The 24,448-nt window shown below is 37.2% G+C and overlaps 1 protein-coding gene and 1 long non-coding RNA gene across 4 annotated transcripts in view; one reads left to right on the top strand and one right to left on the bottom strand.

Moving 5' to 3' along the window:
- Positions 1 to 24,448, top strand: part of Braf (B-Raf proto-oncogene, serine/threonine kinase) — a 117,764-nt gene that overhangs the window by 31,888 nt on the left and 61,428 nt on the right. For all 3 annotated transcript variants that reach the window (XM_028768427.1, XM_028768425.1, XM_028768426.1), the window contains exons 2-3: positions 4,068 to 4,169; positions 14,393 to 14,656. In XM_028768427.1, coding sequence (XP_028624260.1) covers positions 4,068 to 4,169; positions 14,393 to 14,656 — 366 coding nt within the window. The remainder of the gene's footprint in view (positions 1 to 4,067; positions 4,170 to 14,392; positions 14,657 to 24,448) is intronic.
- Positions 9,170 to 9,494, bottom strand: LOC114622073. The gene is made up of 2 exons (XR_003711543.1): positions 9,456 to 9,494; positions 9,170 to 9,324 (listed from the first exon to the last, which is right to left on the bottom strand). It is a non-coding gene; the product is annotated as an uncharacterized LOC114622073 (long non-coding RNA).

Here is a 24,448-nt window from a genome sequence, read left to right as displayed (position 1 = left end):
GTAGAACTTCACTTTTTATTTATTTTTATACTGTTCATTTTAACTTTTGAGACAGGTCTCTTTCTGGGTTGCTAAAGCCAGCCCTGAATTCCTGGGTTCAAATTTTCCTCATACCTTAACTAGGACTATAGGTATGAACTACCCGTCATGTGTGTCTGTCTTTTTTTTTCTACTTTTAAATTTCTTTTTAAAATAAATCTAAAAAAACCCTGCACATTTTAGTGTAAAGAATTACTAGCTTCTGTTTTAAAAATATTTATTCTTTGTGTGTGTGTGTGTGTGTGTGTGTGTGTGTGTGTGTGTACATCTATATACAAGCTTCTAACCAGTTCTCCTATCTTCCCTCCCATCTTGCCATAGAAATGGTAGAATTACAGGCAGGAGCCTCTCTTGGCATGAATTCTGGGATTGAATTCATGTAGTCAGGCTTTTGTACAGCAAGTATTCCCCTGGAACATACTCCAAGCCATCTCTCCAGCCTTAGCTTCATATTTTTAAAACTAAAAGTTACCTTAAAAGGTTTAATAGAGTTAGATTTACAGAATAATGTAGGTTTTTCTTCCCTGTCATAACTTTGCTTTGTGGCAATTCTGTGTAATTCTTGTGAAGGGATGCCGTCCGTTCAAATGCTCAGCATCTGTATTTTCTCCTATACTCTCTTGACAAGAAGAAAACCTTTAGTTAGCTCTCCTTTAATCTTTACTTAGGTTCCCACTGCTTTCCATACTCAGATTTGTAGTTGTCTTCAAAATGTCCATGGACTATTCCAGATGGTTGGTACTAACAGAAGGATAGTCCTGCTGGTTAGTTGACTGATAGTTTTTTACTCAAGGAAACCGGGGGGGGGGGGGGCAAAAGAAAGTCCATAAACCCTTAGAGTCATAGTGCCTCATTCTCCTAAAGGGGTCACCAGCAATGTTTACAGTGTGAACTTAAAGAACATGCTAGCAGTAACAGTTATTTGATAGTGCTTTGTATCTGCTAAATGCCCCAGGGAAGATGGCCTCTCATCTTTCTCACCGTCCAAGTTTAACTTTAAAATATTTTGATTTTCCTAAAACTCTTGGCCATCTTCCTTTAATCCCTCTATCCTTTCCATTCCTGAGCAACTAAGTAACATATTAATCTATTTCTTTCTCTATAGATTTCCCTATTGTGGACAATTTTAAATCATTTATATTATATAGTCCTTTGCTTGCCAGCTTTTTGCACTTAATACAGCGTATTCCAGATCAATTCATGTTATGTTATAGTACATATGCATGGTTTATTTCCTTTTCATTGCATAACATTTTATTTTAATAGATGCACTGCATTTTACTTATTAGCAGATGAACATTTAGGCTGTTCTCATTGGGGATCTGAGTTCAGGTCCTCGTACTTGCATGGCAAGCACTTTACCAACTGAACCACTCGCTCAGCTCCTCTGCTCTTCTGTTAGGAGAGGGTCTCATGTGCCCAGTCTGTCCTCCCAGCCCTCCTGCCTATCTCTCCCCAGTGTTGGGATTACAGGCGTGCATAACCATGTCCACCTTGTTGTCACATATTGGCTAATAGGAATATTACCGTTAGGAGCATTCATGTGTATTTTTTGTGTGTTCTGTTGCATATTTCTGTACAATATATTTTCTATTATTTAATAAACCTCCCTAAAGCCCAGCACTTAAAATCACCATTATTTTCAGTTGTGAAATCATGCTGTTGTGAATTACACGAACATTGTTGGCTGAGTTCAGATCACTTATCTGTGACCAGCTGGTGGTTCTAGATAGCTAACTATTCTAGAATAGCTTATGTGGCACAGTGTCGTGCTGATAGGCCAGCGGAGGCATGTTCTTAGAGCAGAGCAGAGCAGAGGTGAAAGAGCAAGCAAAGTTCAGTTGTGCAAGATAGCGCGGAGTTCATATTTGCATTTCAAACCGCTGCTTGGGTTATGTTTGCCAATACCGTGCTGCAAGATATCACAAGAACAACCAAGTCTCTGAAGAAGCCTAGGGTCAGAATAGAAAGAGGACTTGCAAAGTTACAGACTAAAAGGTGTGCCTATTAGAAAACTGTTAATTGGGGGCATTAATGCAATCAGCCTGTCACACATGAGCCAGTCTTTCCCCAATGTTAATGCTTTTGTATTTTTTTCCTCCTCTGTTTTACTAGCTTTCTCCTTCGGATGTGCATTCTGTGCTTACTCCCCTTCCTTCAGATCTTTAAATTAATAGCCCTCCATGTCCTGGTCTCAAGCTCATTTGTTTGCTTGTTTCTTTGGAAAAAAAAACACTATATATATATATATATGCTTGTTTTTAATCACAGTATGACATGTTATGTTTGTTTAATGCTTGACTTACGTAGCTAAGATTTGTACTTCACGAGATCAAGTACTAAAACCAAGACACTCTAGTAGTTAAATAAACTAATAGAGACAAGTATATAAACAGTGCCTGATATAAACTAAGCGCCACATCAAGTTGATATTTTATGTGTGGTACAATATTCTTAGCTCCTACTTGTTATTGACGTATACAGAGCAAGTTAAATGGAAAACTGGGGAGATTTTATTATTAGAATTACAAATTCTAAAAGACTTTTTTTTAGGGTAGAGATGAAAAGCCACATATAGTAAATGAGCCAGATACGATTTTCTTTACATTTGCTTATTTAATTATATATTTACATAATTTGCCTGTGTGTGTGTGTGTGTGAGAGAGGGGGGGCGGATAGAAGCATGTGTATGAATATAGAAGCACATGAGCCATGGTGCTTGTGCTTGGAGGTCAGAGGAAACTCTCAGAAGTGGTTTCTCTTTTTGCACTGTATGATCCACAGATTGAGGGTGTCAGGGTTCCTGCAGAGTAACGATCTGACTGAAGTAAGAAGGAAATCCGGTTCAACCCGACTGACTTAGTTAGCTTGTGTTGGTTCAAAGAGTCTGACTCCAAACAGTTTATTTTAAATATATTTAAACATAGTACAATTTTGGAAACAGTTTTCTGGTGACAGTTATCACAGTAAAGCCTAGGGCATGACTACACTGAAACTCTTGCAAAGTACCTGTGACTTCTTTCATAAGAAGTTCTGTTGACTGGGAAACAACACTCAGGAGTCTAGGAAGAGTCTAGGATAAACATGACAGTCTACGGGATTCGGGCCCTGCAGAAGATCACCAGGTTATTACTACACCCATTCCCAGCTTCCTGGGCAGAAACATGTCTAAATCCCAATCTCAGGAAGCCCTCGTTTCTGGCCTCTCATTTGTTCCCATCTTAGAACAGTTCAGCCTTCATGTGGCTACATTGTGAGACAGCTGGTTTTTGTTAAACCCTCCAGGCATAATATAGTCTTTCTTTTTTTGGTTTTGGTTGTTTTGTTTTTCAAGACATGGTTTCCCTGTAAAACCTTGACTGTCACTTGTAGCCTTGGTTGTTGCTTGGCTGGAACTCAATCTGAAGACCAGGTTGGCCTTAAACTCATAGAGCACCTCCTGCCTCTGCCTCCCAAGAGCTGGGATTAAAGGTGTCTGCCACCACTACCTGGCCAATATCTTCTTTCACTAAAAAAATAAAATAAAAATATAAACCCAGTCAAGTTTACACTGAAGGTTAACCATCACAATAACAAACTCTAAAAAAAAAAAGAGTTTGCTTTCTGGTGAGGAGACCCAAATTTGATGGAAGATAAAAATAGATTTTCACGATTTATTCTGTGTGTGTGTGTGTGTGTGTGTGTGTGTGTGTGTGTGTGTGTGTGTGTTTAATTTTGAATGTAAGTTCCACAGTATAGGAAATGTGGAGTGGTGTTTGTATTTCTGAGTCTGTCTTATTTTATTTAATATAGTAACTGCTAGTTTTGATTGTTTATTCTGAATATGCAGGTATTTGAATCTCTTATAGATAGAGATACATTACTAGATGGTAAAAGGTTAATACAGTTACTAATAATCATAAACCCCAATAAATTATCTAGAACCTTGAGGAGGATACTGATAGTTACTACATTCTGTTTGTCTACATTAAAATATTTTTAATTCATATGCTAAGTGATCTTGAATTAGATTCTTTTACCTTTTTTAGGTCTGGAATATCAAGCAAATGATTAAGTTGACACAGGAACATATAGAGGCCCTATTGGACAAATTTGGTGGAGAGCATAACCCACCATCAATATACTTGGAGGTAAGTTTTGAGTATTGCTTTATAGTAATTTTGAGGGAAAAATATATTCAAATGTTTTATAGTCATAGTTTTGGTTATTTTAGAGAGCAGGATTGGAAACATTGGAAGAATTAACTTTGTCTTTTTTTCTTAGTCTTGTTTTCATTCACTTGTTGCAATCTGCATGTGTTAGTTTGATTTGGAAAATGTCAAAACTGAGAGGGATGTCCCCTATAAACTTCAAAATATTGCCTGAATTTTTAAAAAAAGAGTTGTTAAAAAGAGAGAAAGAAAAAGCCCACTGTTTTGGGAGTCAGCAGAATGAATTGCCATCTTGGGAAATTTGGATGGTTTTGTAAAATATTTTAAAAATATGTTCTCCATAGTTGTTTTCTGCTTTCTCTTAGATAGAATTTATAATCTTGGAATGGAGCACCATTGCTCAGTCTTGCTACTTAGTGATGCCTTGGGACTTGTATCATCTGCCTTAAGTGAAGTTATCCATCTGTAGTTAGCTATTGTTCTTAATCCTGTCCTGTGAGACAGTAGGTACTGTATAGTCACAGAGAGGCCTTCTTGCCCTTAGTTTTCTTCTAAAAGTCAGTCCATCCGTGGCAAGCAAGCTAGTGTGGAGTCTAGTCAGTCAGGCTCTCCAGCTAACACGACTTGCCACGCTCTCTACTGCCTTTCTTCAGTAACTCTTGCTCAGCTATAATTGCATGATGGTATGCCCTGTTAGTCCCAACATTTACAAGGCAGAGGCAGACAGATGTCTGTAAATTTGAGGTCGACCTGGGCTACATAGTTCTAAAACACCTAGGCTACACAGTGAGACTCTGCCTCAAAACAAACAAACAAACAAAAAACAAACAAACAAACAAAAAACAAACCAAAGACAAAGTTAGCATTTGGCTTCAAATACCAGAGATTTTAACACATGGTTTGAACAACTTTTAACTAAATTTCTGATTTTGCAATCTATTTTTTACAGAATTAGTTATTTATTTTGTGTATGTGAGTACACTGTAGCTGTCTTCAGACACACCAGAAGAAGGCATCAGATCCAATTACAGATGGTTGAGCCGCCATGTGATTGGTGGGAATTGAACTCAGCACCTTTGCAAGAGCAGGCAGTGCTCTTAACTGCATAGCCATCTCTTCAGCCCCTTAATTATTTTTTAAAGAAAAATTAAGTCTTCATTATTTTGTGAGAAAGTTAAGCAAATCTTGGAATTTTAGAAACACCAACTAAACCGTTCTCTTCTTGTCTTCCTCATGACTTATTCTGGATCCCACTGCTGCTTATGCTATCAGTGCAGAACTCGAAGTCTAGCTGTACTTTCAGTTGTGTAGTATAGGAGGACAAGCAGAGAAGTCAGAAGTAGTCTCAGTATAGTCTTAATGAAACTGCTCATTTTTGTTTATCAACTATACAACATAAGCAACAGTTTGTCTCTATCTATTGCGGACTTTCCCACATTTGAATCAATAAACATGTTTATTTACAGTCATGATGGATTGTTTTCACCAGACGCATACTCTTGAGACACTTAAATACTTGAAAATTGATTAGTAAAAAGAAAAACATTTGTGCTTATTCTTATTCTGTGCCCTGTACTATGTTAAATGCTTTTATTAATACTTATAATTACTTTTAGCAAACTCCTGCATAGGTATTTTATTTCCATTTTCAGGCTAAATAGAGAGGTTAAGTACCTTACTTCTGGTGGTAGGTACTATTGCTAAAGGGAAGAAGGCAGATAGATATCTACTTACAAATGTGTAATACTTGCCACCGCCTTGTTCTACTGCTTTGCTGTCCTGTTGTCTCTGCCATTAGTCTACCACCAGGCAGCTCTTATTTGGACTAAACATTTCTCATTTCTTTACCTATTCCTTGTTATACAAATTGTGGACTTTTTTTAGTTATATTTAATTGGATTGGTTTCTTTTTACAACTAGGCATACAAATTTGAATCATATGTTCAAAAAAGTATAACATCAGAGCAAAATTTAATGGGTTATATTATTAGTATGTGACAAAGTAACAGATTCCATATGTACTAGTATCATATAATATGATTATATTGAGTCATTATGAAAAATATTAAATATTATGAAATAGTAATATCAAATATTATGAAATATTTATAAAATATTTCAGAAAAAATTAGAATAGCATTACATGTAATAATTTAAGAATTGAGTTTATAGTTACAAAATAACATGGTTCCTGACATATGTTAAGGTTCTACAGATAGGGATATTCACTGAATGCCCTCTAATATATATATACTGTTTGCAGTGATATTGGAAAAAAAAAGTTTAAGCGCCAAAAATCTGTATCTTCAAATAGATTGTGCTTCAGGGGGGAGGGACGTATAGACAATGAACATATAAAGGTGTTAGAATATTAGTCTTAATTAGCATTTGATACACTATGTAGAAGACTGACAGATGCTTGCCTGTGGAAAGACCAACCCAAGAGAAAAGACTGAACTTTGAAGGACTTCAGTCAAAAGCCAGTTCTCACGATGACTCCCGAGGTATACTGTTCTTCAGGGTTGGAGGTTCGCTTATTAAAAATCTTTAACATTTTTTTCTTAGAATAAAAGATACATTGAATTTACCACTTTAAAAAATAAATTTTTAGGGCTGCAGTTAAGAGCACTGCCCGCTCTTCTAGACGTCCTGAGTTCAATTCCCAGCAATCACATGGTGGCTCAACCATCTATAATGGGACCTGATGCCCTTTTCTGGTGTATCTGATGACAGTGACAGTGCACTCATATACATAGAATAAAAAAAATTAAAATAAATAAATAATTTTTTAGCAAATTAATTTTATTTTGAAACCATCAATACAATCCATCTTCAGAACTTTTCATCATTTAAGACTCATCTTTTTTATTTTACATATTAACTACCAAATCCACATTTTCCTCTCATCATGATCTGTAATAACAACTAGGTACTCCTGTGTCTGTGAATTTGACTGTTTTAATAGAATCACATCGTTTGTCCTTTTGTGGCTGGCGTATTTTACTTAGCATGTTTTCAAGGACTATACATATTACAACATAGGTAGTACATGTGTAAAAATGTCCTTCCTTGCCAGGGGGATACTTGTGGTAGAATGCTTGCCTATTTGTGGATGCTTGGATTGCAAAAATATGCTGAATGGCCATGGGTGAAAGATAATTGAATTCTTGCTTTCGAATTTTAAAACAAGTTTTAAAATTGTATTTATATACTTTCTGCACATAAGCACGCACACACAAACACACACACACACATGCCACAGTGCACATGTGGAAGCTAATAAACAACTTGGAGGAGTCAGTTCTCATGTCTTCGGGATTGGTGGCTTTAAAATCTGATATTTGAAGCTAATGGTAACCTGATCATTTGTAATGTAGGTTTATCTTATATATAATTAACTCTTGATTACAGCTGAGCCAGCATTTATAGAAAAAGGCAGAGAAGTGTGGGGAGCGGTGTGGATTGTTGATCCTGAGCAAACTCAGGTCCTTAGGCTTGGACAGCCCTCATGTCTTCGAATGTATACCCAGTCTTAGAAGAGCAGGATCATTCAGTGGTCATTTCATTAAAGGGACTCCCACACCTTTTTATACTGTGCCTACACCATTTTACTTTCTTATCAGTGAAGGCACAGTAGCCTCACCAACACTGAACATTTTCTGCTTTGACTTTGATAATACCCATTTTAATGAATGTAAAGTGGTATTCTATTGTGGCTTTGCTTTGTATTTCCTCAGTGACTATGATGTTGAGATATTTTTTACATTTTATTGTTTATTTGGGCACCCTCTTTGGAGAAATGTCTACGTTAAATCTTTAATTTTTAATTGAATTCTTTACACTTTAGTTACTTAGTTGCTATTTTAAAGTTAATTTGTTTATTTCTTCATTCATTCATTCATTCATTCATTCATTCATTCATGTGTATGGGCCAATGGACGACTTTAAAGAATTTTTCTCTTTCCAACCATGTTGGTCCTGGGGTTAAAAAAAAACTTAGGCTGTCAGGACAGGGTTTGTTTTACCATTCCTCAAGAGCAGAATGGAGGCATAGTGAGAAAATACAGGACCAAAGCAAAACCAAACCTCAACAGTATAAAATTCTATATGATGTCCAGGACTTGAGTTTCAAAGGACTTAGATGGCCCAGCCCCACCAGCTTTGCTGCCTGTATCATCCATCTCTCTCTTGGGCTGATTCTACTCCATATACGAAACTCTCCTTGTCAGGTATCTTGCCGCTCTGACATGGCCAAAATACCAGGATCTCAGTACAATTCAGGCTTCACTTTCATCACACAATTTGAAGTTTATCTTGTTTGTTGATCTCGGGCATACTCATTTTTTTTTTTTTGGGCTTACTCATTAATCACCTCAGTCCTGAGGAGGGAAAGATGTGTTTGCCCCTGAGAATTATTTCCAGGATTTTTCTGTTTCTTTCATTTTCCTGTTTATACTCAATGAATTTGAATATCTTCTCTGTGGAAGTGTTAAATGCTTTAAAAATTGTTTACATTTCTTTGTTTTATATGCACATGCACTCATACAAATGTCTGTGCATAAATATGTCCCATGTAGTGCATATGGAAGTCCGAAGACTTTTAAGGAGTCAGTTCTCTTCTTTCATCATGTGGGTCCCAGGCACTGAACTCAGCATGTCATGCTTGGTGGCATGTCCCTTTAAGTGCTGAGCCATCTTGCGAGCTCGAGATGTTTTTCTCCTTGTTTTCGTACCTGACATATGGTGTATGGAGTAAGAAGCAAAGAGAAAAATAAGGAGGAGCCAGAATCTAGTATTCTCTTCACAGGCCAACCTAGTCCTGATACTCAGTAGGCAGAGGCAGGCTGTGAGTTTCAGATCAGCCAGGACTACATAATTGAAACCTTTCCTCAAAAAAGAAAAGTAAAGCACAAGAAATGTCCCTGAGAATCTTATTTCCTTACATTAGGTCTTCCCTCTTTCAGGTTTTACCACTGTAGTAAAAAGTAAAAAGGGCCGTGCCTTTATTATGTGGTCTCTGGGGACATTTAAGATCCAAACCAAAACAGTCAATATAGCATTCTCATAATGCATGGCCGTCTTTTTCATCTCGAGATGTCAAATGGGAAACAGTGCAGACACATTTCATCAATCTCTGCAATGAAAAGAATACCAGAATGTAGATCAGTTCATTGTGTATATCTGTGTAAAGTTAATAAATTCAGGAAGAGATTAAATTCAGTAAGAAAAAGCTTAATACTTATTCTTAATGCAGGTGCTACATACCTGTAATGACAGGTCTCTGACAGGCTGAAGCAAGCAAATTCTAAGCTAGTCCATGCAATTTAGCAACTCTGTTTTAAAATATAGAAAAAATAAAGGGTTGAGTGTAGTTAAATGCAAGCTTTTAGCTAGAATTCACTACACCAAGCTTGGTTCTATTACTGGGACAGAAAGGGGGAGGGGTAAACGTAAGGACTCAGGTGCAGTAGATTTGTGACTGTTGAAGCCATCGTCATAAACTCTAAAGCAGTTTCAGTATTCCTCAAAAGCATGTCTCTCCATTAACATCTGTTCCTTGAATTCCTCCAAATGCCTGATCTTTTTGTCCCTGTAGATTTGCCTGTACTGGTAGACCTTGTACATGCCATTTGTGACTGGATGCTTTTGCTTAACATAATGTCTTCAAAGTTTATCTAAGCTGTGGCATGCCTCAGTTCTTCATTTCCTTTCGTAACCAATTACCAGGTGGACTCTTTCTACCCCTCAGCGATTGATGAACATTCGGCTGTTTAGCTTATTGGAAATTAATAGTTATTCCACCATGGACATTCACACCATAAATTTTGTGAAATTTTGTTTTGTTTTGTTTTAAATCTCTTGGTTGCATGCCTAGGAATAGAATTACTAGGCCCTGTGATAATTCTTATAATTTGAAGATACTTTCGCAAAGCCTTGACACTATTTTACATTTTCATTGGTAACGTTTGTGGGTTCAGTTTCTCTGAATTGTCAACTTGTTATCATCCTTATAGGTGTGGACTAGTACCTCAGTTTGGTTTAGTTTGCAAAGTACCAGAAAGAACCGGTTTTGAGTATCTTTCATCTACTAGCTACTTGTGCGCATACACACACACATACACACACACACACACACACAGAGAGAGAGAGAGAGAGAGAGAGAGAGAGAGAGAGAGAGAGAGAGAGAGAGAGAACGAGAACTCTTAGGACCTCTGGAAGAGCAGCCAGTGCTCTTAACCACTGAGCTAACTCTTCAGCCCCTATTTGTGTATTTCTAGGAAATCTTTGTTTATTCAGATTCTTTGTTCTGTTCTATTGTTTGGGATTTCTTTGTTTGTTATGTTTTGTTTTAAGGCAGAACTAGCTATGTAGATCAGGCTGGCCCGGATCTCAAAGATTTACACCTGCCTCTGTTTCCTGAGTACTGAAATTAAAGGCACTACCACACCTAACAACTACCTCTCTTTAGATTTTTAACTTTGAGACCAGGTCTCACCTAAGTTTTGTAGGCTGTCTTTGAACTCTTTTTGTAGCTTAGTATTCATTTAATAGCTTTGATCTTCAGAATAAATTTGAACATAATGTCATTTTCAAAATGAATTCAACATTAGGAGATTTGGGGATTTTGGGAAAAGTAGAAAAAGCTAAAATGGATATCATAAAGAATGATGTGTTGTTTTTAAAAAATATTCAGGGGCCATGTGGTGATGACGCATACTTTTAATCCCAGCACTCAGGAGGCAGAGATAGGTGGATCTCTTGAGTTCAAGGACAGCCTGATCTACAAAGTGAGTTTTAGAACAGCCAGAGCTACACAGAGAAACCCTCCTGTCTCAAAACAAAACAAAAACAACAAAAAACCACACATAGAGACAAAACAACAGCAAAAAACCTGTTCAGATAGTAGTTTGAAAAACCAGGCAATTTGAAGTTTCTGAGAATAGATAATAGAACCACTGGTGGCCTGGTTTTATTTTCTCTACCAATGGTTAGTTACATGAGCCGCCATTATTATTAATATTATTATCAGTATTATTATTATCATCATCATCATCCCCCTTAGATGCCACTTTACTTTCTAGTGGAGACAGGAAGGGGATGGGTCTTGATGTTATGGAAGTTGGGGAGGAACTGGGAGTGGTTAATAGTAGGATTTTCCAAAAATGGAATTTAGCAATCTTACTTAAAAAAAAAAAAAAAGAACTAGCTAAAGAATCAAAGATGAAATTGATGATGATGTTGGAATAATAATCCATAAAATATGGGAAAGAATACAATATAGACCCAAGTCTGGGAAGATGTTAGAGATATTAATGTTGACCTGAAACTTATTCATATGCTAGTGAGATTTAAAGTCAAGGTATCCATTCAAGAGTGTGAACATTCCAGAGTCAGATCCTGGCAGCATTTCAATCTTTTGTAAAGCTTTTGGTATGAGTATCTCTGGGTCTTGAAGACAGAATGAAAATAAATGCCTAAATTTCTAAGGCAGGGATATTAGAATCAGATCTGACAGGATTACTGTGACTATGATAAAACACCATAACCAAGCAACCTGAAGAGGTAAGAGTTTATTTGCCCTCTGTATCCTGAATCAGGGCTCATTGAAGAAAGCCAACACAGGAACTCAAGTGAGCAGGAACATGGAGGCAGGAGCTGATTTCAGAAACCATGAAGGAGTGCTGCTACTGGCTTGCTCCTCGTGCCTGCTTCCTTTTATTTTTCCCCCTTTTATTAAAAATAGATTTGTTTCTCATATAATATATCCTGATAACAGTTTCCCTACTCTCTAGTCCTCCCATATCCTTCCCACTTTCCCTCTTATCTGGATCCACTCCCTTTCTGTTCCTCATTAGAAAACAAACAAGCCTCTAAAGGAATAATAATATAATGTAATATAATAATATGAAACAAGAACTAACACCTCAGAATAGAAAAAAACAGACAGAAGGAAAAGAACCCCCCAAGGGGAAAAAGAAACAAATAAAGATGCAGAGACTCATTTATTTGCACACTAAACTGGAAGCCATGATATATATGCAAAGGACCAGTGGGTAAAAAGAGAGAAAGTATAAATTAAAATACAAATAAGAAAAAATTTAAGGGGTGTGGGCAGTGATGCCACATTATGAGACTAAGAACCTCCAAAAACCTCAGCGATATTGATGTTTTTGGGTTTTTTGTTTGTTTGTTTTTTTGTTTTCTGTTGGCCATCTACTGCTGGGCTTGCAGCCTATCCCTTAAGAGAAATTTGTTTCCCTCAATGAAACTTCCTTGGAAAAAACTAAATTTTCATTTTCAGCCTGCTTTTTTATAGCATCCAGTACCAAGTCAGAGGGTGGCACCACCTCCAATGGGCTGTGCCCTTCTATATCAGTCACTAATTAGAAAATGCCCTACAGGCTTGCCTATAGTCTGATGGAAAAGGGAATACCATACTAAAATCCTTGATTCTCTTTTGTGGAGGTTTGTAAATGTTTGTAGTACTGCATCTATTTGGGATGTTAGGGTACAAGAGGGCTAAATTGCTCTGAGTTGAGATGATTTCCAGTGTCTGAAAGAACTGTGGATATGTATATTCCAATTAATGCTATCTCTTTCTGTATCATTCTGTTCCTTGAGAATTTGGTATTTAATATGGTACTCCATTTGACTTTATAGCTTTTGTCAAATGGAATGTTTAAGAGGATATACTCCTAGTGGCCCAGAGTTTCCTGTGGTTGCAGAGTATCAAATCAATTCTTACTTGCTTAAACAGCATTTTGATGAGGAAGGAGAAAATGAGGAATACTGCCAGAGAGCATGTTGATGGCCAGGATCATAGCTGTTACAGGAGACTGATGGTATCCTTAGTTTGTGCTGCCCCCAGAGGCTGTCTGGATGTCCATGATGTTGGAAACCATGTGAAAGCCCACGCATAATCCATGCTGCCATTGCCTGCTATGGGCAAGGAAGGTTCTGCAGTGGTATTGATGACTACAGACTCATAACTGAGAATGAGAGATATCAAAGGCTTCTGTGACAACCCCTCCCCACACCCCTGCCCCCCCCCAAAAAAAACCCAGTCCAGACAAGAAGCTATTGAAGAGACTCCTTACAAATTGTGATAAAGATGCTGATGTGGCGCTCTTCACAGTTGATGCTTCTCTCAGTAGAGTTGGGGAAGGGCTCCATTTTTTTAAGGGGCTGACCACTGGGAGTTTGACCATGCTTCAGTGAGTACATGAGCAGCACAAATTGGACTTGTGATTTTCTTCCTTTCTCACTTTCTTAATTGTTTTGGGGGGGAGCAAGGGTGGGAGAACTGGAGAGTGAGTGTGATTGTGGTGCGTTGTATTAAATTACCAAATAAATAAAAATTTGTTGTGGAGAAAAAGGAATCTATAATGAGAAAGTATTTTTTAAAAGAATAAATGATTAGCTAATAACTATGGCTATTTCAGAAAGAAGGTAGTGTTACAGATCATTTAAGCCCTGCCAAGGTTCTTTTGTTGACAGTGAGATTAGTGTGATCTGGCACTGTGTAGCTTATTCCTGAATTTCAACATGTCTCTAATAACCTCTTCCCTCTCCCTCTCCCTCCCTCTCTCCTTGTCCCTTTCCCTACCTCTCTCCTTCCCTCCTTCTCCCTCTCCCTCTCCCTTTCCTTCTCCTTTCCTCCCTCCCTCTCTCCTTCTCTCCCCCTCTCCCCTTCTGTATTCACATGAATGCACATGTGCACATATCACTGCATATTCAGAAACATACAAATGGAATCATCTATTTCAAATAAGCATAGCAATGATTGTTTGCTGCCAAAGTCTATAAAACTTGATATGCCTACAACTTTTCTGGAAAGAAAAATTTAGGAAGAGACACCTACCTATCTTTGATGCAGTGTGATACTTTATACATATTTTGTCTTATGCTAAACTTGTACTTTGGAAAGCAACTTACTCTTCGACCAGAATATTGGGAAGTACTGTTTTGTAAATTAACATTTAAGGACCATGTAGATACAACATATGTAGGTCAAGTTTTCTAACATAATAAGCTAATATCTATAACAGATATTTTTCCATTTAAAAGTGGGAATATTTGTAGTATTTACTTTGTAACTTGTAGCTTAAACCCTGTTTTAGATTATAAAGAAGGTGTAATCAAAGACTGGGTTTGTATTTTGTGAATGTCCAGGTCCAGTGTGACTCTCCTTTATCTTGTAGGCCTATGAAGAGTACACCAGCAAGCTAGATGCCCTTCAGCAAAGAGAGCAACAGCTTCTGGAATCCCTGGGTAATGGAGCAGATTTTTCTGTTTCTAGCTCTGCCTCAATGGACACCGTTACATCCTCCTCCTCTTCTAGCCTTTCAGTGCTACCGTCATCTCTTTCAGTTTTTCAAACTCCCACAGATGTATCACGGAACAACCCCAAGTCACCACAGAAACCCATCGTTAGAGTCTTCCTGCCCAACAAACAGAGGACAGTGGTAAGTCAGTGTTTATCGTCATCGTTTTGCGATCTTCGTGTTGAACGTTATTATCACTGCAGATTCCCAGCCATGCTGATGGAGTTATCCACTTTAAATAAGGACAGAAAAGACATGATGATTTTATGTCAAGTCTATATAGTTACAGAGTTCTTTTTTCTTTTTAATTTTTATTTGTGTATTGTGTACATGGTTTCACTATGTAGCCTTGGCTGGTCTGGAACTCACTATGTAGACCAGGCTGGCCTCTGACTAACAGAAATCAGCCTGCCTCTGCCTCTTCAAGTGATGATCTGGATGTCAGTGTGCCTAACTTATCAAACTTCATTGTCACTTAAATGTAAGTACCAGTTACGAGTCAGTCAGGAGACTGAAGAGATGGCTCAGTAGTTAAGAGCACTGGCTGCTTTTGCAGAGGACCTTGGTTTGGTTCCCTGCACCCTTGCGTTGGACCACAACTGTCTGTGATAACATTTTAAGAAAATTTGGTGCCCTCTTCTGGCCTCAAAGAATACAAAGCATACATATGGTGAACTAATGGACAGGCAGGCAAAACAGTTATAAGCATAAAATAAAAAACGACTACATTTTTTTTTTAAAGAAGTGATCAGAATTTCAGGATTATAGCTTCTATCAGGTAAGACTTCTCTCTGTGTAATCTCCAGCCTGAATGATCAGAAGTTACTTTTCAGTTTGCTGATATTCTCCTCTTGTTTATGTAACTCCTAAAATTGTTGTCACAAAATTGTTAGAAACACTATACCAGTAAGAAACATATAGAGCAGAGAAATCTCCTGAGTTGTCATAGAGGGTCTTTAGTCTTCAAGTAAAGCAAATACCATAAATTAAAGCCTTCATAAATAACATTCCTGAAGTTAAACCAGTAGATTTTTAATGTATATGGTTGCTTTTCTAATACAATGTACATTATTATTATTTGTGTGTGTGTCTGTATCTGTATGTCTGTGTGTGTCTGTCTGTCTGTGTGTGGGTATATGCACATGAGTCAGGGTGCTCACAGATGTCAGAGAAGAAATTAGATCCGCAGGAGCTAGGTAGTTAGTTTTGAGTCACCTGACAAGGATTCTGTAAACTGAACTCTGTCCTCTAGAAAAGCAGCAAGTGTTCTTAACCACTGGTCCATCTCTCCAACTCTATATGATTGCTTCTAAGTTTAATTAAAAGAATTACTAATCAGCCAAAATCAAAGTAGTTTTTCTTTGTTTTCCTTGTGAGACAACAGAAATTCAAAGTACAGTTGATGGTTTCCAGTGTTCCAAAATTCCTTTTGACTTTTAAAAAATGTTACTATAAAAGCATTTTGTCCTAGAGTCTAGAATTGCTGTGTTAATGATCAGATTAGGAACCAGAAGAGTCGCCAACTACCCGCATATTTTTGGATTTCAATTTTACTTAGAAAATACTGTTTTTAGGACGGGCATAGGGGTGTAAGCTTTTAATCATAGCATTTGGGAAGCATTAGCAAGTGGAACCCTATGTGTTCAAGAGCAGGGTGGTGTATAAAGTGAGTCTAGGACAGCCAGAGCTACACAAAGAAACCCTGTCTGGAAAACAAACAAACAAAGAAAAACAAAACAAAAAAATGAAGGAAGAAAGAAAATACTGTTTCAAACACTGTTAATTATCAAGGGTGCTTTTTTTTACACTTTATTCCTGCCCTTCCAGAAAGAGTTGATTGTGATAAAGCAGACTTGGGATTATTTAATTTTTGCACAGAATAAATTCAATTCCTAAAACAAATTCAGTTTTGTCCTCCTCCTCCCCCTCCAAAGCAGAAATGTAATGTAAAATGACCTGTAAAGACGAACTCTCTCTCTGAAGCTTAAAGCTTTACCGGGCCTTTGCAGAGAACCCTGACTACTCGGTTCTCTGTACCTGCATGGCAGCTCACAGCTGTCTGTAACTCCTGTGCCAGGGGACCCAGCACTCGCTCTGACTTCTGCAGGCATTGCATGCCTGTGGTGCATATGTGTGTGATGACATATGTGCAGGCAGAACACCCAGAAACACAATTGAAAAATAACTAGTTTCTTAAAACAATGTGAAAAGAATTTAGGAGATTGGGTTACACAGTAGCATGAATATTAACCTTGAGCAGTTAACTTTTAAAAATAATTAGAATAAGACTTGGCTATGTGTATTCTTTATTCTTTAATACATTTTTAAAGGAACAGTATGGTCATAATACACAAAATTAGAATACTTCTAACACTGACCAAGCCTTCTATTTTGAAGTGTTTTTCTGAGCATGAAAAATAAGGATTCATTTTGTTATTCTGTTTCTCATTAAGTCCAAGTTCCTAATGTCCATCAACAAGTAAATTGTTAAATTGGTCCTTCCTGTTCATACTTGTAATCCCAGCATTTGGGACACTAAAGGAGGTAGGTCAGTGTAACCTCAAGGTCATCCTCATCTGTGTATGGAGTTCTAGGTTAGCTAGATCTACAGAATGAGACCCCATTTCAAAATCAAAAAAAAAAAAAATGTCAGGGATATGTTTAAAACAAATTGTGTAGGGCTTGGGAGATGGCTCAGGAATTAAGAGCACTGTCCTCTTCCAGAAGGCACAGGTTCAATTCTTAGCACCCACTGGTAGCTCACAACTGTTTGTCACTCCCGTTCCAGAGGATCCAACTCCCTTACACATGCAGGCAAAATACCAATGTACATAAAGTAAATAAATTAAAAAAAATTGTAGTATATCTATATAAAGAACACAGTTTAATACAAAAGTTACTGACAACACCTAACATAGATGAATCTCAAGTAAAGTATGCTGTAGAAAAGAAGGTAGACAAAAATAGACACATACTTATAATTCCGTTCATATAAGTTTCTAAAATGAACTCTTGGTTACATATAGTCGTAATACCTGCATTTAGGAGATGGTAGCAGGAGGATCAGGAGTTCAAAGTCATCCTTGGCTACGTAGTTAAGACTTAAAAGCAAAAGCAAATTTTGGTATAGTCACAGAAAGATGTTTAGTATTTGTCCAGACATAGGATTAGGAAAGGAAAGGAGGTATATATTGAAGTACAAAGAAACTTGCAGAAAATTATGTTTATTTTCATTATTATAAATATTGTAATTGTTTTGCTTAGGATTTCTACTTCTGTAACGCAACTCTATGACCAGAAGCAAGCTGGGGAGGAAGGAGTTTAATTTGCTTACATTTCCACATCACTGTTCATCATCAAAGAGGTCAGGACAGCAACTTAAATAGGCCGAGACCCTGGAGGCAGAGCTGATCCACAGGCGGTGGAAGGCTGCTGCTTACAGGCTTGCTCCCCATGGCTTGTTTAGTGTGCCTTATTGTAGAATTCAGGCTCACCAGCCAGGAGTGCACCACTCAGAAGTTACTGGGCCCTGGGCCTTCTAAGTCAATCACTAAATAAGACAATGCTCTACAGGGTCGCCTACAGCCCAGCCCAGTCTTATGGAAGCTTTTTTTTTTTCTTTTCTTTTCTTTTTTTTTGGAGACAGGGTTTCTCTGTGTAGCCCTGGCTGTCCTGGAACTCACTCTGTAGACCAGGCTGGCCTCAAACTAAGAAATCCGCCTGCCTCTGCCTCCCAAGTGCTGGGATTACAGGTGTGCGCCACCACTGCCCAGCATGGAAGCGTTTCTTAATTGAAGTTCTCTCCTCTCAGGTGACTCTAGCTTGTGTGACAGAAAAAGTAGCTAGGACAGCATATGTGTGGTTATATACAATGTGTACAAAATTGGGTACCCCACATCACCGCATTTATATGACATTTATCCCTTTTCTTATTCTTGTTTTTTATAGTGAACCTTTAAAAATGCTGGCTGTCCTAGTCTGCTTTGTTCGTTTTATTTTCTCTTATTATTACTATTTTAGATGCTTGTTTATATTCTGATGAGTGAGGGGCTTATGGATTTGATTTGGGTGGGTGGAGAAGTGGGAAGGAGCTGGAGGAGGGGAACTGAAATCAGAATATATTATATGAAAAAATTATTTTCAATAAAAAACAAAGAATGCTAGTAGTCCTAGAAATATATGAAATAGATTTTAAGGAAACAATTAAGGACAAGGAGGGATGTATTAATTAAAAAGCAACTTCACAAGACAATTAAAATACTAAGTATTGTATTTAAACAGTTTTTTATCAGTTATCTGTTTTTGTTTTTGATTTGTTTTTTTTTTTTTTAAAGATGGGTTCTGTATCCTGTGCTGATCTTGTACTTAAGATCTTTCCACCTCTGTCCCCTCAAGTGCTGGGGTTACAGGTTTATCCCAGCATGAGAAGCCTAGAAGTCATTCTTAATATAATATTACAGGTAGGCCCTGCAGACACCAGTTAAATATATATATATATACTCTTTTCGAGGACACTTGGAGATTTTACTATATTTTTAGCAACAAGGGATATCCAAAAGTACAAATTCTCTGGACATGCTGCAATTAAAATAAAAATGAATGCCAATAGAAAAGAATAGCTTTAGAATTGCAGTTACTTTTCAACATAGACTAAAATATTCTAAGGGAAATTAGAAAGTATTTTTATGAATAATGAAAGTATTACATAAAATTGTCTAGGATATACATAAAGCAACATAAAATTTTCATTTTAATAATTTATGAGTTTTTGAAACACCTAAGTATGAATGAGAAATAAGAAGATCAAAGTAATGTTAACAATCATAATAAGGTTAATAAGCCCTAACTACTATACAGTTATCGATTTTTGAATTGGATGTAATAAAGGTCTGAGGGAGTGGCTCAGGAGATAAAGCATTTGTTGCTCAAGCGTGAGCTGGAGGACTGGTGTTCAGAGCCCCAGAACCGGCACTGTGGCTGCCTGTAGTCTCATTGCCCAGAAGATGGAAAATGGACCCTGGGTACAAGCTCACTAGCTAAATTAGCAGGAATCATCATGTTCTCTGTTGTGCAAGTTACCTTGCTTCAAAGAATAATATGGTGAGCAATTAAGAAAGACTCAACATGAATTTTGGGCCTCTACACAAACATGTGCTCATGACAGGAACATATGTACAGACACTATACACACATACACACACACACAGACACAGACACACAACATTGCTGTGACTAGGGCTGAGGCAGTAACTCAGAATGAATGCTTGCCTATTCTGAGTTTGATTTCCAGTAGTAATAAAAGTAATTAAAAGTTCATAACTTGATGTATAAAATTAAGAAACAAAATGGATTCTTGGGTTTGGGATATATATAGCCCAGTGGTAGAGCTTTTACCTAGCATGTGTGAGGTCCTGGGTTTAATTCTTAGCAAAATACACACACATACACATTTCAAAAGGAAATAAAGAAGAAAAAGAAAATTCTAATAAGTGTTGGAGGACATGAAGGTAAGAGGAACATTTATTGAGGTAGAGATGCAAGGGAGCCAGAGGGGAAATTGGTGGTGGTGGTCATCAAGACATATTTGTATACTTATATGAAATTCTCAGAAAATATCTTTTTTAAAAATGGAAAAAGCCTTGTAGCTACTGAAAGTTCTCTTTGTTTCTGCAACTGAGGCCCTGGAAATTAGACTGTGATATTTGCTTTATAACAGGCATATAAGTTTTATTTGATGCTAACATTGTTAGATGTATGTGAAGTAATAAAAAGTGAGATCCCAGTAAATAGGTAGATATGAGAAAGTATATGCCACTTCAGAAAAGAATATTAGAAAGCTGTGGGAAGCCAACAAGTGGACTTTCTAGTGGTGGTAAATTATAAAAGGATAAATAATGTAAGGAAAATTAATAAAAGATAGTTTCTTCTCATAAAGTATGAGTGTTCCTCATGTCATAAAGTTTTGTATTCTCCAAGGAACTGGAACTTGTATCCTATCAGAAGTTACCTTTACACTTTTCTCTGCCTTCCCAGCACACATGCTACTGAATCCAACGTATTTGTTTGTTTATTTATTAAGACAGGGTCTCTGGATAGCTCTGGCTGTCCTGGAAGTCATTATGTAGACCAGACTGGCCTCAAGTCACCTGCCTCTGCTTTAATCCCAAGAGTCTGGGACTAAAGGTGTGCACCACTATTATTCCTGGCTCATATCTAACTTGTTTATCTGAGTTCTCAAAATTCACCTCAGGTCGTTGTGCTTGTTGAGTAAACTCCTTACTGAGCTCTCTCCTCAGCCTTTGTATTGTCTCAAACAGGAGCTTACTATGTAGTCCAAGCTAGCATTTAATTCAGGGCAATCCTTCTGCCTCAACCTCTAAATATTAAAATCATAGCCATGAGCCACCATGCCTGGCAGAAGGCTTCTTCCTAAATCTTTTTTAGTTTGTTACTTTTTCATTGCTATGATAAAGACCATGGCCAAAAGCAACTTGAGAAGGTAAGGGTTGAGAAGGTAAGTTCCTGCACTTCCATATCAAAGTCTAAGAAGGTCAGTGCAGAAACTCAAGAGAGGAACCTGGAGCTAAGCACTGAAGCAGAGGCCATGGAGAAACACAGCTCCCCATGGCTTGCTCCCCATGGCTTGCTCAGCCTACTTTCTTATCCTGTCTAGGACCACTTGCCCGATGTGTCACCACCTCCAGTGAAGTAGGTCCTCCCACATCAAGCATTAATCAAGAAAATGCTCTCAGTTGAAGGCATTTTTCTCAATTAAATTTTTTTTCTTCCCAAATAGTTCTATATCAACTTGTCAAGAAACCACCTGCATGCTGTTGAGTCTGAGTTGTTTTTAACTCAAAACAATCATCTTGCAAAAATTACATACTTTAGAATGACTTATTCTGATCTGTACAACACTTTCAAAAATATAAGTACCTATTTTACAGGCAAATCCTACAAAACATTTAAGACTTGTAGAATACCAGTCATAAACTTTATATCCTGGACTACAAAAAATTGTCTTAAGAAAACAATATAGGTTATTTATGGGCTTTCTTTTTTAGGTATTTGGAAAGTTCTAAATATTTGGGAAAGTATTAAAAACCATACATCACATAGTTTTTAGTCCACTACAATTAATAAATATTAAATTTTGTTAATACTTGCTTCATATTCTCCATACACAAATTCCATTGCTTTATCAGTCACATTTTCCTGTTGAACATCCTACTCCCCAATAACTCCTATAATAAATGTGGAACACATTTAAATCACATTTTACTACATGCATATCTGTGTTAGTATTTTTTTAATTGATAAAATAGAATTATACCATATGTATGTAATGTTCAGGATTTTACTCAAAATTTTGATTTCAAGGTGTGCATTTATATTTGTCACTAAAAACAATTTTTATTCATTCCATTAAATTGTATCAGCTGTTTCATTTTTGCTTACCCTTCTCTGGTAGACATCTTTTTTCATTATTACAAGCAGTGCTAAAATGTAAGTACCTTTATATAGAGAACTAAGAACAATTCCTGGGGATAGAGAATACACATATAGTTCAAAGTTACTTTTAAATTTTATTTTTAATATTCATGTGAGCTTGAATGAGTTTATTAAACTATATGTATGCAAGAGCCCAAGGAAGAGAGAGGTGTTGGATTCACCAGAACTGGAAATATGGAAATTTATATGGAAATATGGAAATTTATATGGTAGTTGTGAGCCACCATATAAATGCTGGGAACAGAATCCAGGTCCCGTGAAAGAGCAACAAGTTCTCTTAACTGCTGAGCAATCTCTTCCAGCTCCTAAAAAAGGGTTTTGTATCTAAAACTGCTAAATTAATTTTAGCAATGTAAGTACAGCTTATCTTTTTTGGTTTACTCAATGAGTAACGTACAGCCTGACACTTAGTGTATGTTTTATACCTGCTGTTTATCATGCCTTGGGATTTGGAACCACAAAAACCTATGAAGTTGTATTAATCCTAATTGTATCTAAAATAGTTGAAAGATAACAGATAAGCCATGGTTAAATGCTTTAAAACAGTGTCCTGGGCTAGTGAAATGGCTCACTGGGTAAAGCTGCTTGCCGCAAGTGTGATGAACTGAGGTTAACTTTTTGGAGTCTCATGGTAAAGAAGCAATTCCCAAAAGGATTTCTCTGAAATCCTCATGCATAGACATACACTCACAACACATCATGTGAAAATCAAAATATATAAATAAGTGAATGTAATTTAAAAATAAAATCATGCTCTATTGGTATATATTAAGTAAGAAATGTTTGTGGAGTCAAGAGAAATAAGGTAAAGTTGTTCTGATTTTAGCCATTCCGGTGGTGGGGAAGTAATAGTAGAAACTTAAATTCTCACCTGTACAAATAAATAAGCTTATGAAATAGGCTAAGAATAAAAGAATATTATTAAATAGGATACATTTTACAGATCTAGGAAATAATCCTCCCTCTAAATTTTTGGCCACCAAGATGTATACACAATGGAATATTCTGTAGGCAGGAAGAAGAATTTTTTTTGCCTACCAGTTTTCAGTTTATAAACCACTCTCACGGCAGTGGTGGTGCACACCTTTAATCCCAGCACTTGGGAGGCAGAGGCATGTGGATTTCTGAGTTCGAGGCTAGCCTGGTCTACAGAGTGAGTTCCAGGACAGCCAGGGCTATACAGAGAAACCCTGTCTCGAAAAAACAAACAAACAAACAAAAACCAATAACAACAACTACAACAACAAAAACACTCTCATATGTTGTCATTTGCCCTCACAGCAGATTTGTGAGGTCAAGTGCTGTATACAGCAATATGGAACCAGGACATTCTTGGTTCCTCAAAAGTTCTAAGCTTTTCTAGCAGTGAAAGGGCTTCTCTTGTCCTTAGTACGTTTTTTAACTGATTAACCTATTTGGGTTTGATTAGCACCACAATTTAGTTGTAAAAGATACAACCTTTGTAAATGGCCCTGGTTTTTCACAAGTTAAATTCAGTTCATCTAGGAAGCACTTTAATTCTAACACTGTCTTTACTTTGAAGTGTTTTTAGGGTATAAGGGTCCTGTTCTTATTTTAGTAAGACTGTGTTGTAAACATAGCATATCACAGTTTTCATTAAAAATAAAGTAGTTGGTCTAACAGCTGAAAAATATTCAACATTGAGATTAATTGTCATAAAATAAAAAACTAAGTCTTAGTCAGGCTTACTATTGGTGTGATGAAACACCATGACCAAAAGCGACTTGGAGAGGAAGAGGTTTATCTGGTTTATACTCCCACATACTGCTCATCTTTGAAGGAAGTCAGGACAGGCAAGAACCTGGAGGCAGGAACTGATACAAAGATCACATGGGGGTGCTGCTACTGGCTTACTCCTCATAGTTTCCTCAGTCAGCTTTCTGACAGAACCCAGGACCACCAGTCCAGGGATGGCATCACTCAAAACGTACCAGGCCCTCCCCATCAATCACTAATTGAGAAAATGTCTTGCAGGTTTGTCTACAGTTCGATCTTATAGAAAGAAGCTTTTTTTTTTTTTTAAATAGAGGTTCCCTTCTCTAAGATGATTATAGCTTGTGTTAGGTTGGCATAAAACTAGCCAGGACTAGCTGTATATTTAAAATTGTGTTCAAATCTAAATATTGGTTTCAATATGAGTCCTATGCCATTTTACTTAAGAGCTGTTTCATGTTTACATATACCATAAGCTTGCTTATGTGCCACCAAGCTAACCATGGTCCATGTTTGTGATCTGAAATGCTGGGAAGCAGGAAGGACAGGGATGCAGAGTAATTTGTGGGTACATAATAAGAAAAGGCCAAGCTAGGCTATTTGAGATCCTGCCTTGGAGAGAGAGAGAGAGGGAGGGAGAGAGGGAGGGAGGGAGGGAGGGAGGGAGGGAGGGAGGGAGGGAGGGAG

This window comes from Grammomys surdaster, unplaced genomic scaffold (assembly GCF_004785775.1).
Source record: "Grammomys surdaster isolate TR1022 unplaced genomic scaffold, NIH_TR_1.0 186, whole genome shotgun sequence".
Lineage (NCBI taxonomy): Eukaryota > Metazoa > Chordata > Mammalia > Rodentia > Muridae > Grammomys > Grammomys surdaster.
Note: the sequence above shows the minus strand (reverse complement) of the source record. Positions and strands in the feature narration are given on the sequence as shown.